This window comes from Cajanus cajan, chromosome 7 (assembly GCF_000230855.2).
Source record: "Cajanus cajan strain Asha chromosome 7, NIPB_CcT2T_4, whole genome shotgun sequence".
NCBI classification, from domain to species: Eukaryota; Viridiplantae; Streptophyta; class Magnoliopsida; order Fabales; family Fabaceae; genus Cajanus; species Cajanus cajan.
Window position 1 is genome coordinate 39,353,038 of NC_138523.1, and position 13,629 is coordinate 39,366,666.

General features: G+C 37.2%; 1 protein-coding gene across 1 annotated transcript; it reads right to left on the reverse strand.

Annotated features, from left to right (window-relative positions):
* Nucleotides 1-492: 492 nt before the first annotated feature.
* On the reverse strand, nt 493-3,400 carry LOC145949185 (uncharacterized). Its single transcript, XM_083059606.1, has 2 exons — nt 3,332-3,400; nt 493-3,141 (listed from the first exon to the last, which is right to left on the reverse strand). The coding sequence occupies exon 2, from the start codon at nt 3,134-3,136 to the stop codon at nt 1,037-1,039; it is 2,100 nt and encodes a 699-aa protein (XP_082915732.1). The 5' UTR covers nt 3,137-3,141; nt 3,332-3,400; the 3' UTR covers nt 493-1,036.
* Nucleotides 3,401-13,629: the final 10,229 nt, after the last annotated feature.

Here is a 13,629-nt window from a genome sequence, read left to right on the forward strand (position 1 = left end):
TGACAGTCTTTAGTATAATGACCCTGTCCAAACTTAAGACACTTAGCTTGATTATTAATGGGTCCACTGGAATTTCCTGCAAATTGAGAAGATTGGGGTTTCCATTGAGGTCGATCATAAGGTTTTCCTTCATTATTCCTTTTCTTGTTAAACTAAGGACCAAAAGATTTTGGTCTGTTATCCTTATTGTGATCAAAACCTTCCAGAAAATGACACTTGTGTATTAATGTGGGAAAATCAGAAATTTCTAATATTCCTACTGCCTTTCTTAATTCCGGTCTAAGTCCATCCTCAAATTTAATACACTTTATTCTCTCATCAGGGTGATAAAAGAAAGTAGAATATTTTCCCAATTCTTCAAACTTAGAAGCATATTCTCCCACTGTCATGTTCCCTTGTTTTAATTGCATAAATTCTATTTCTTTAGCCCTCCTAACATCATTAGGAAAATATTTTTCAAAAAGTTTAGCTCTGAATACTTCCCATCAGGGACGGAGCCAGGATTTCAATACTGGGGGGCCGAGAATAAATAATATATAATTTATAATAAATGAAAATTAAAGTATCAAAAGCATATTATCTGACAAAACTAGATAATAATTAACATAATTTAATAAAAATTATTTCTCATATTTACATTTGATAAATATATCGAACATATTGCAAGATCAAGTTATTCAAGTATGTACCTTTATTTCTTAAGTTGTGCCCGTCGTTGTTTCATGAAGTAAAAATCATCAATTATCATATCAGTTGTAAATCTTCGTGCAATCTCCTTCTCAATATAAACAATCATGTAGTCAGTAAGAAAACCATCTTCCATCTTGTTGCGCAAACTTGTTTTTATAATCTTCATAGCTGAAAAAGCACGTTCTGTAGTTGCTGTTGACACGGGCAGAGTAAGAACAAGTCGTATCAATCGATCAATTAAAGGATAAACATTTGATTTGCCAACCTCTACTAGTTTTTGACATAATTCACCAAGAGTTGACAAATTATGAAATTTGGGATCCTTTGGCACATCAAACTCATAATGTTACAATTCATATTCCATATGAATCATTTCTTGGTCAGAAAAATCTGAAGAGTAAAATTTCTTAGCTAGACTACAAATATCACAAGCATTAAATGATTTGAATGCATCTTTAGGATCCAAAGCTACACTCAACATAAGAAGTTCAGTTGATTGCTCGCTGAATCTACTATTCAATTCTTTCAATTGATAATCTATCGCTGCAGTAAATATATCTACACGATAATGATGCTCAACTGTCACAGAATCCTTTTTAAGCCGAGTTCGAATTATGTCAGAGTAAGTAGCACTCATATCAGGAATTGGTACACCTCGGCTATTGCAAAAAGAGTTAACATTTTCTAAAAGAGAATCCCAACCAAAATCCCTTAACTTTTGAATTAGTGACTTTGTGCTAGAAACCAAACACATAGCATTCACAATGTCTTGATTCTTTTGCTGCAAAGCTTGACAAAGCTTGTCTGTGATTCCCATAATTTCTTTCATAACATGTAAAATGAAAACAAATTCAAAAGACATCAATACTCTGAAAGCATAAGTAGCATCACCTCGTTGAGAGCCAGTTCCATTAACCACCAAATCTTCAAGAACTGAAGTAGTTGCATTAAACATGCGTAGAAGGCTACATATTGAATTGAAATGAGAACTCCATCTAGTATCTCCAGGTCTTTGTAGTGTGCCAATTTGATTAGCTCCCCTCCCAGTTTCAATCTCATCATTTGCAACCAAACGTGCAATTTCAGTCTCATAAGCATCATGTAACTCATCATTGCGTTTGCAAGAAGAACACACAACATTAACAATCCTACTCAAGTTTTGAAAAAAAGCATGAACATCACTTGAATCTTTAGATGCAGCAACAAGAGCTAATTGTAACTGATGAGCCAAACAATGTACATAATATGCATAAGGACATTCTTGAAGAATAAGAGCTTGCAAACCATTCCACTCTCCACGCATATTACTAGCTCCATCATATCCTTGGCCTCTAATATTTTCAATGTTGAGATTATGATTAGACAATACTAAACAGATTTCTTGCTTAAGAGTGGATGATGTAGTATCTTTCACATGTACTAAATCCAAGAAGCGCTCTTTAACAAATCCATTCTTATCAACAAATCTAATAACAATAGCCATTTGTTCTCTCTTAGATTCATCTCGAGCTTCATCAATAATCAAACAAAATTTTGCATCACCAATCTCTTCTCGAATTTCATTTTGCACCCTTCTAGCAAAAACATTTAAAATTTCTTTTTGAATAGTAGGTGAAGTGTATTTTGCATTTTGAGGAGCATTCTCCAAGACAACTTGATCTACTTCGTTATTATAAGAAGCTAAGAGTTTAATCATTTCAAGAAAGTTACCTCGATTTGTTGACCACAAACTCTCATCACGTCCTCTAAAAGCACAAGCTTGAAATGTCAACCATTTAACCACATCGATGGATACTTTAAGACGCAACCGATTGCTTAGAATTTGCTGTGAAGTTTGCTTGTTCAACACTTTATCAATGTGGCATGATTGATTCTTGAAATCTTCTAAACATCTAAGAGCAGCATTGTGAACAGAATTAATATTTTTCCCCATGTGAGATAAAAATGCACAATCTTTTCCATTATTCACTTTCTTCCAATTTCTAAATCCTGCCGAAGTGAATGGACTTGGTTTTTTAGAAAATAAAAAACATGGAAAACAATAGGCAGCATCTTTTTCCGGTGAATATTCTAACCAAGAAAACATTCTAAACCAATGAGCTTGAAATCGGCGAGGATGATCTTCAAGACCTGAAAGTGGATACAAATCCATTAAAAATTGATATGGTCCAAACTTCACATACGCCCTACGAATATCATCTTGTTGATTAATAGGATAGTTCCAAATTTGTAAACGTTTTCCAGGATCGCGAATCAAGGTACCACTCTCAATTGTTTCTTGTTCAGTCCTCAAAGCTTTGGGAGGAGGTGGCTGTTGCTCATCAACTTCAGCAACATCATCAACATTTGTATCTAAATTTGAAATTGGTGTATTAGACAGTGTTTCTTCATCATCTCTCTCTTTTCTTTTGAAAAATGATTCAATAGTTGTCTTCCTCATCTTCATTGAACCTAAAAGAATTTAAAACTATAAAAATCATACGAAATAGGCAACAACACTAACACAGTAACACTATTAACAAATTCTAATTAAATTGAGGGGAAAAGGGTTTTCAGCATAATAGCAAAGGGGAAAATATTAAAACAATTAAAAGAAAACATTCATTAAAATATTAGTAACAAAAAAGAAGTGTTAATTTACCTTTTGAAGAACTAAAATAAAAAGAGAGATTGAAGACGCAAGGAGCCAAGGAGAGATTGAAGAACCAATGATGCGATGCAGGTGTTGTTATGAAATAAGAATCAATGACGAATTGATGATTATTGATTGACGTGGTGCAAGCTGTGAATTGTGATGCTAACTAGTCAATAGTCACTACCCAATCCTATTCCTATTGCCAGTGTTACTTGAGAATTGAGAAGGCAAGAATTGGAATGATCAAATGAGGCGCTACATTTTTTTAAAAAAAAAAAAATTCCAAAGTGATACCACATAGCAGGCCGTACCAGAAGTCCAAAAGTTGAATAAAAAAATAAATTTGGGTTATTCATTTAATTATACATATGAGTTTATATTAAAAATAGGGGGTGCCATATAGTAATATATATGTATATAAAAAAAAATTAAAATTGTTGGGGGGGCCGTGGCACCCGTAGGTCCCCCCTTGGCTCCGTCCTTGCTTCCCATGTAATAATTATTCCTCCTCCTTCTAATAGTCTCCTAGTACTATCCCACCAATATTATGCTTCTCCTACTAACATAAACACTGCATAATTTACTTTTTGGTTATCAGGACAGTTCATGGCTCGAAATATCTTTTCTATTTCTTTAATCCAAAATTCAGTCTTTTCCGGATTATATCCTCCGTGAAATTGGGAAGGTTTATTGCTTCTAAATTCTACCAGTCCCTATGACTCCCCCATTCCTTCTGGTCGTTGATTCCATAACAAGGCGGCAGCCATGTCCCTAATAACTTGCACAGCCTCAGTCAGTTCTGTATTTCTCCTTCCTGCCATCTGAAATTTATAGATTAGTTTATTATACTAGAAACATGGTTAGCACATTTCTCCAAGTTACACATGGAACGTTGCTCTGATACCATTAAAATGTAACGCCTAGTCGTATTAATATTAATCTCAGTAATATACATATATATATATATATATATATAATATTTGTAGCTAGAAAACACATGTATAATAATAATATTATACATCATACCATACCATAAATATTTTCCACTACGCGCGTAGTTGCTTTCCTTACATATATATAGTACAGATTATTACTTGCCTATCTACATATCATAGTTTTTCTTTTTCTACTTCTATAATAATTACATGGGTGGTTGAAACAAATTTACGATAGGGTTCACATGATTTGCTGGGGGTAAGTAAAAAGTAACAACGATGGGTCCATCTATCACCGTGAGAATTTCTTGATATGGAGAAAAAGTGAATGAAGACACAACTACTCCATTGAAAGTCACTAAGTTGGCTAGAGCATCAACACTCCATGTTGTGCCAGAGAAGACTGCAGAAATTACTGAAGGAAAAAGGAGCGGGAATCGCTGGAACATCCATCTATATTTATTTAATGATTTTTATGATTTTATTACACAAGAAACATAAGGAGTGAGAACGATTTTCAAATAAATATTTATAATCACATAACATGCATAGCAATAATTAATACAAATATATATATATATATATATATATATATATTAATAATGATTAACATTAAAATTTGAATTAAACTTGTAGTGACTAGTCAGGATAAATGAGCATTATCATATCAACCAATAATAGGATATTTCACCTTAATCAACAATAGGATATTTCACCTTCATTTCTTACTCATTTAAATCTCCAAGGTCAAACCTCCAGCTACAAATAATTCAAATTTTATCTTCTATAGCCATAGAACAATATTTATCTTCATAAATATGTGAAAAAAATAACAAAACGAGTCCAAGATATCACAATTATATCATAGTTGATTATAAATATATTTACAATAAATATATTTACGTAAAAAGAATATATTAAAAGTACCAATGATATAAATAAAAATGACAATAATTATAAAATAATTAAATAATATAAAATATGAACACCTTAATAATTAATATGGACAACAATAATTATAGGTTGAGCAAATAAATGAGGTTAGGGACACCTCACTAAATAAATGTACAAAGAAAATAACATAAATAAATAAACATAATGGTATATAAAATTTTAAAGAGACAAAGTTCTCCTTCCCCTTACCTTAAAGTTGTTTATCTTGTTTCCTTTTTATCCTTCTCTAACGTTTCTCAAGCTGTTTTACTCTCTTCTTTCACACACACGCTGTTTCACTTTTTTTTCTTTCACACAATATTCTTTCACCTCCTCCTATTTATAGGCTCTTTGGAATTCGATTTTGATTATAATCTTATCTCTGTGCAGTAAATTCCTTATCTCTGCGTACTTCATTCCTTATCTCTGTGCAGTAAATTCCTTATCTCTGTGCACTCCATTTATTGTAATGCTCACATAATTTGCCACGTTCATTCCTTATCTCTACGTTATGGAACTTGCACAACACATTATATAATATTACTCCCGTTTTCCATATATAATTTTACTTTACTCATGTAACACTCACGTCACACACTCACGTCACACACTGCACATGTTTCATACATACACTCTTCACCCCCCTCCCCATCTCATATTCTTTACACGTAATGCACCACCACATCTTTTAATTTAGTTATACTAATTAATTTAATTACTTATTAAAATATATAAGTTGTAATAGATAGTTTTATATATAATCATAATATTATAAATATTTATAATATTGTTGGATGTCATCTATATATATATATATATATATTTATATATATGTATTTAAAAATGATTATTTATATATATATATAGATTTATTTATATATATACATGATAAAAAAATGTGAAATATAACTATCTAAAATAATAATAATACAACCAATTTTATCTATTTTAAATAAGGTAACTAAAATTTAAAAGAAATATTATTTTTTTAATAATATTGAGAATATTGTTATCTAAAAACATTAGGATATTACATTTACTCTCTCATCTACTTATATTTTTAGATTATTTATTAAATCTTACGAATAGTTTATGACTTTAAAAATAACTAAAACACTCATAATACAATGATAATATTATGCTTATAAGATTAAGCATGACCTGAACACAAGTGTGCCTAACCTAGCACAACTACAACACTCTCATGATGACTTCTAGAACCACCATGCTACCAAGAGTAAGGTTGTGCTCAAGTCTCACTCATATAGCATGATTTAAGCACAATCATCATCCCTTAACACAGGCGTGCTTATCATCAAACATAACCGTGTTCACTCTAACACAACCTAAGCATGATTGTGGTTAACCAAGCTCAAGGCATATGAGTCCTCAAAGAAATACAAATATAGGGAAAAATATTTTCGCGATAGGCATATTGATTAAACTTTTGAATGAGGCTTTTTCCAAGCAAGTTGAAGTCCAAATGGAGTGGTCCCTTTGTGTTCACCAAGTGAAGCATCATGAAACCATAAAGGTAAAGGACTCAACTTATGATAGAAGATGGATGGTTAAGGGCCAAAGACTTTAGCCCTACCTTGGGAGTGAAGTGGAGAAACTAAATGCTATCATTGAGTTCAATGACACCTAAAGGTTACTTCATCTATTAAGCTAGTGACGTTAAAGAAGTGCTTATTGTAACGACCCGCCATGGTCTCTACACTTAGTGGAATCGCACTATAACTAGTTAACTAAGAGAATATTAAACTGGATAACACATACATACATGCATAAATATAAGAATCAAAATAACTAAGTTTCTGTATACAAAATAAAATACCATATATGTACAGTCATCCCAAAATATTCCCTAGTGTCAGTGAAGCACAGACAAAAACCGTTACCCCAAATGGTAAGTCTAACACGAGGCTTAGACTCCCTGTCTCACAACGGTCACCTCTATCCAAGCTATCCCTAACCTGATCCGGTACCAAGTATGATCATCGCAGTCCATCCACATGGAAACAGAAGGGTAAGCTAGAGTTCAAAAAAAATCAATCAAACAAATATAGAACAATAACTTATACTACACAATCATCCAAACTATCAATCATATTCATAGAGTCACACCATACACTCTATCCAATACTATTCATGCATAAAGTATAATCCACCGATCATGAAGTCAAACACCACACTTCATCATATTAATAATCATGCAATAAATGCATCTCATGATAGATATCAATGCATATCAATCATCTAATGCGTCGTCACACATACACCTAGGAGATCTCATAACAATAGAGCTGTATAAGTGTCATTCCATCCTACCGAAACCACCCCAACCATTTTCACGTCCAATGCGCCTGCTCGGTCACAGCTAAACAAGATATAATCCTCACTCGGGTTTACTCGGATGATTTCACTTACACAATTGGAAGTCTAGATCCACCGTCAGGTATAGCACAGCTGGGTACGGGCTTATCATGACCTTGGCATGCATAACCAAGTCAATTGTGGAGTTCACCCACCGACTATCCGCAAGGATCCACGCACCTTCCCGAGTACTTGGTTAAGGGAATAACCCTCAACCTCATACCCCGCTCCAACACTAGTTAAGGACTTAGAGGAGACTCACCCAACCCAATGGCCTATCTGAGCACCACTCTTCCAAATCCAGTGGCCTCCTTGAGCACCACTCTCAAATTAGTGGCCTATCCAAGCACCACTCTCAAGAGACTCTATGTGAGCTCTTCCAGTTCGAAATATTTTTTCTCTCCTCAAGTCCTAGGCTAGACTTATGCCATAGGCATCACATGCAATCATGCATCATACATCATAATGGTCTGCCCACCATCATGATCAACAATCATACACATATGAACATATACACATGTCATATCATATTCAAACATTAATACGTATCATCACAAAGCATACATATGAATCACACCTCACCATACATCATATATCATACATACATGATCTAAAACTTCAACTTTAAACATGCATAAGCATCAATTTAAATCTATTATTTATAAATATATTCACGCACAGCGCAGTCAGCTCGTGCCTGGCCTAACACCAACCCAAGTGCTCTATGCTCTTCCATGCCTGGCACGCTCAACCTACGCCCGGCTTAATCCTAGTCAGAGAGTTTCAAAACTCTCATTCAAGCCAACACATCCAGCCACATGCAAACACAAAACACAATGCATAGGCTCCTTACAACTCAAAATAAACTTAATCTCACATGCATCCAACCTATGCATCAAAATCATCAAAATCCTCCTTTTTTCTCAAAACCTTAAAAATAAGATTTTCTTCAATCCATCTACGGATTCTCAGCATTCATGCATCAATTGAGTTTCTAAACTCACATGCAACCTAAACAACAAACAGTCTAGCTTCCCTTACCTGAAGATTGGCTCAGACGGCCAAAAACTGACAAGAAGTAGAATTCCCCTTCGTAGCTCAACGCGGAACTTCAATCTACCCAAAACAAGCTTTCTAATCTGAATTTCAAGAAAAGACAGAAGGCATTAGTGGTCTAGAGGAGAAAAGGAATCATACAGGGAAATTTAGGAGAGAAAGGAGCTCATAGACCTAGAGACCTTCTCTCTAAAACTTCTCTCTAAAAACTCACATTCTCCTCACGTCCCACAACCCCTATTTATAGGCATTCTGGAGTGGCCAGAACGGCCGGTACCGAAACCGAAACGGCCCGTTCTGTACTGCTTCGTCATGTGCGAAAACCACATGCAGAACGGCCCGTTCTAAAATCAGAACGGCACGTTCTGGAACTCATCCAGAATGGCCCGTTCTCCCTCCAGAACAGCCCGTTCTCAACTACGATTTACAGGTCAATTTAATAGCTTGGAACGGCCCGTTCTGGGCTACTAAATCACCTATATTGGTCTTTTTGTAAAACATCTTGCTACGTTATAATACCCCCCAACAAATAGGAATTTTCGTCCCCGAAAATAGGCTTACCTGAAAAGAGGAATGGATATTGTTCCTTGAACTGACTCTCTACTTCCCAGGTTGCCTCACCAGTAGCTGCATCCCAAAGAATCTTCACCAAGCTTATGGACTTGCCACGAAGCTCCTTCAATTTGTGATCAACCACAACTACCGGTGTAACGTAGCAAGTTGTTTTAAAAAGCCTAATATAGGTGATTTAATAGCCCAGAACGGGCCGTTCCAAGCTATTAAATTGGCCTGTAATTCGTGGTTGAGAATGAACCGTTCTGGTTGGAGAACGGGTCGTTCTGGATGGAGAATGGGCCGTTCTGGAAGGGAGTACGGGCCGTTCTGGATGCAGTACAGGCCATTCTGGATGAGTCCCAAAATGGGCCGTTCTGATTTCAGAACGGGTCGTTCTGCATGAGTTTTTTCACTTGACGAAGTAGTTCAGAACGGGCCGTTCCGATATCGGTATAGGCCGTTCTGGCCAATCCAGAAAGTCTATAAATAGGGGTGTGGGCCGTGAGGAGAATCAGAGATTTCTAGAGAGAAGTTTTAGAGAGAAAGTCTCTGGGTCTGTGAGCTCCTTTCTCTCCCAAATTTCTCTGTATGAATCTGTTTCTCCTCTAGACCACTAATGCCTTTTGTCATTTCTTGAAATTCAGATTAGAAAGCTTGCTTTGGGTAGATTGAAGTTCTGGGTTGAGCTACGAAGGAGAATTCTACTTCTTGTCAGTTTTTGGCTATCTGAGCCAATCTTCAGGTAAGGGAAGCTAGACTGTTTGTTGTTTAGGTTGTATGTGAGTTTAGAAACTCAATTGATGCATGAATGCTGAGAATCCATAGATGGATTGAAGAAAATCTTATTTTTGAGATTTTCAGAAAAAGGGGGATTTTGGTGATTTTGATGCATAGGTTGGATGAATATGAGATTTAAGTTTATTTTGAGTTGTATGGAGCCTATGCATTGTGTTTTGTGTTTGCATGTGGCTGGATGTGTTGGCTTGGATGAGAGTTTTGAAACTCTCTGACTGAGATCAGGCCGGGCGCGGGTTGAGCGTGATAGGCGTGGGAGAGCTTAGAGCTCTTAGGCTGGTGTTAGGCCAGGCGAGAGTTGACTGCACTGTGCACGATTATATTTATAAATAATTGATTTAAATTGAAGTTTTAGATCATGTATGTATGATATATGATGTATGGTGAGGTGTGATTCATATGTATGCTTTGTGATGATACGTATGAATGTTTGAATATGATATGACATGTGTATATGTTCATATGAGTATGTTTATTGATCATAATGGTAGGTAGACCATTTATGATGTATGATGCATTATTGCATGTGATGTCTTATGACATGTGTATGATTGTTGATCATGATGGTGGGCAGACCATTATGATGTATGATGCGTGATTGCATGTGATGCCTATGACATGAGTCTAGCCTAGGACTTGAGGAGAGGAAAAATATTTTCGAACTGGAAGAGCTCACATAGAGTCTCTTGAGAGTGGTGCTTGGATAGGCCACTGATATATGAGAGTGGTGCTCATGGAGGCCACTGGATTTGGGAGAGTGGTGCTCAGATAGGCCACTAGGTTGGGTGAGTCTCCTCTAAGTCCTTAGCTAGTGTTAGAGCGGGGTATGAGGTCGAGGGTTATTCCCTTAACCAAGTACTCGGGAAGGTGCGTGGATCCTTGCGGATAGTCGGTGGGCGAACTCCACAATTGACTTGGTTAATGCATGCCAAGGTCGTGGTAAGCTCGTACCCAGCTGTGCTATACCTGACGATGGATCTGGACTTCCAAGTGTGTAAGTGACATCATCCGAGTAAACCCGAGTGAGGATTATATCATGTTTAGCTGTGACCGAACGGGCGCATTGGGCGTGAAAACGGTTGGGGTGGTTTCGGTAGGATGGAATGTCACTTATACAACTCTATTGTTATGGAGATCTCCTAGGTGTATGCGTGACGACGCATTAGATGATTGATATGCATGGATATCTGTCATGAGTTGCATGTATTGCATTATTGTCATGATGGAGTGTATGGTGTTTGACTTCATGTTTGATGAATGGATGATTGATTGAGATGGAAGGTTACTTAGGGACTTGATTGGGATGCATGTGTAGTATAGATTTTATTCTGTACTTATATGATTGATTTTTTTGAACTCTAGCTTACCCTTCTGTTTCCATGTGGTGGAACTACGATGATCATACTTGGTATGGGAACAGGTCAGGGATAGCTTGGAGTAGAGGTGGCCGCTGCGAGACGAGGAGTTGAGCCTCGTGTTTTGAGTTACCATTTTGGGTAACTAATTTTGTTTGTGCTTGACCGACACTAAGGAATATTTTGGGATGACTGTACATATATGGTGCTTTATTTTGTATACAGAAAATTAATTATTTTGATCTTTATATTTATGCCTGTATATATGTGTTATCCAGTTTAATATTCCCTGCGATTCCACTAAGTGTAGAGACCATGGCGGGTCGTTACAACCGGTCTCTTCTCATAGGTCAAGTTCTCTCTAACTTGCACCTCATCCATCTCTATCACGTGACTCGGGTCTCTGATGTACTTCCTCAACTGTGAAACATAAAACACATCATATAGGTTGGACAGAACCGGAGGTAACGCCAACTGATAAGCTACCAGACCTACACGACGAAGGATCTGATAAGGACCAATGAATCTTGGTGTAAGTTTCTTGGCCCTTACAGCCCTTCCCGTTCTAGTAGTGGGTGTCACCTTGAGAAACACATGCTCTCCCTCCTCAAACTCTAAAGGTCTCCTCCTCCTATCAGCATAGGACTTTTGTCGACTTTGGGTAGCCCTCAACCTGTCCTGAATCTGTCTCACCATCTCAGTAGTCTGAAGAACTAACTCTGGACCAACCACTACTGACTCACCCTCCTAATACCAACATAATGGAGTCCTACACCTCCTGCCATACAAAGCCTCAAAAGGCGTCATGCCAATACTCACATGATAACTGTTGTTGTAAGTAAACTCCACTAATGGTAACACCTCCTCCCAGCTACCCAGATGATCCAAAACACAAGCTCTTAGAAGATCCTCTAGTGACTGAATTTTCCTTTCCGACTGACCATCTGTCTGTGGATGATAAGCGGAACTTAACCTTAACCTCGTCCCCAACGCCTGATGCAGAGTCTGCCAAAACCTAGAAGTAAACCTTGGATCTCTGTCAGAAATAATACTAGAAGGCACTCCATGCAACTGTACTATCTCTCTGATATACAACTGTGCAAGTCTCTCCAAGGACCACCTCTTGTTGACAGGAAGAAAGTGCGCACACTTAGTCAACCTATCAACAATCACCCAGATAGAGTCACTGTTCCTAGCTGTCCTAGGCAACCCATCCACAAAGTCCATAGTGACACTATCCCATTTCCACTCGGGAATCTCCATCAACTGCAAAACCCTTCCGGGCCTCTGATGCTCAATCTTCGCTTTCTGACAAGTCAGACAAGCTGCCACAAACTCTGCTATCTTTCTCTTCATACCAGGCCACCAAAAAATTTTCTTGATGTCCTGATACATCTTAGTCATACCAGGATGTATGCTAAGACGACTCATGTGTCCCTCCTCCAGAACAGCTCTCTTCAACTCTAAATCATGAGGTAAACAAATCCGACCTCTGAATCTCAAAATTCCATCTGTACCAAGCTCAAAACCAGCTGCCCTCTCAGTACCAAGCAATCCCAAAATCTTCAACAACTCTGGGTCCTGTAACTGTTTAGTTCCCACCTGCTTCAAGAACTCATTAGTTATGGTGATCATACCACAACTAATGTGATCCTGAACAACCTCCACGTCTAGTCTCAAGTCTCTGAACTGCTCAATCAGCTCCAACTCCCTAATCATCATAACCGACATGTGAAGGGATTTCCTACTCAATGCATCTGCTACCACATTTGCCTTCCCAGGATGATACATCAACTGGAAATCGAAGTCCTTTAGAAATTCCATTCACCTCCTCTGCCTCATATTCAGCTCCTTCTGATCAAACAGGTACTTCAAACTCTTGTGATCACTGAATATACTGAATCTCGCACCATACAAATAGTGTCTCCACGACTTCATGGCAAAAACCACAGCTGCAAGCTCCAAATCATGAGTAGGATAATTCCTTTCATGGGTCTTAAGTTGCCTCGAAGCGTATGCCACTACTCTCCCTCCCTGCATCAACACACAACCTAACCCCTGGTGAGAAGCATCATAGAACACATCAAAATGCTCATTAGTGTCAGGTAACACCAAAACTGGAGAAGTAGTCAACAGTCTCTTTAACTCCTGAAAACTCTGCTCACAAGCATCCGTCCAAACAAAAGGCTGATCCTTTCGGGTCAATTGAGTCAAAGACATTACTATTCGAGAAAAACCCTCAATGAATCTCCGATAGTAACCTGCCAACCCAACAAAACTCCTAATCTCCGTAGCAGTC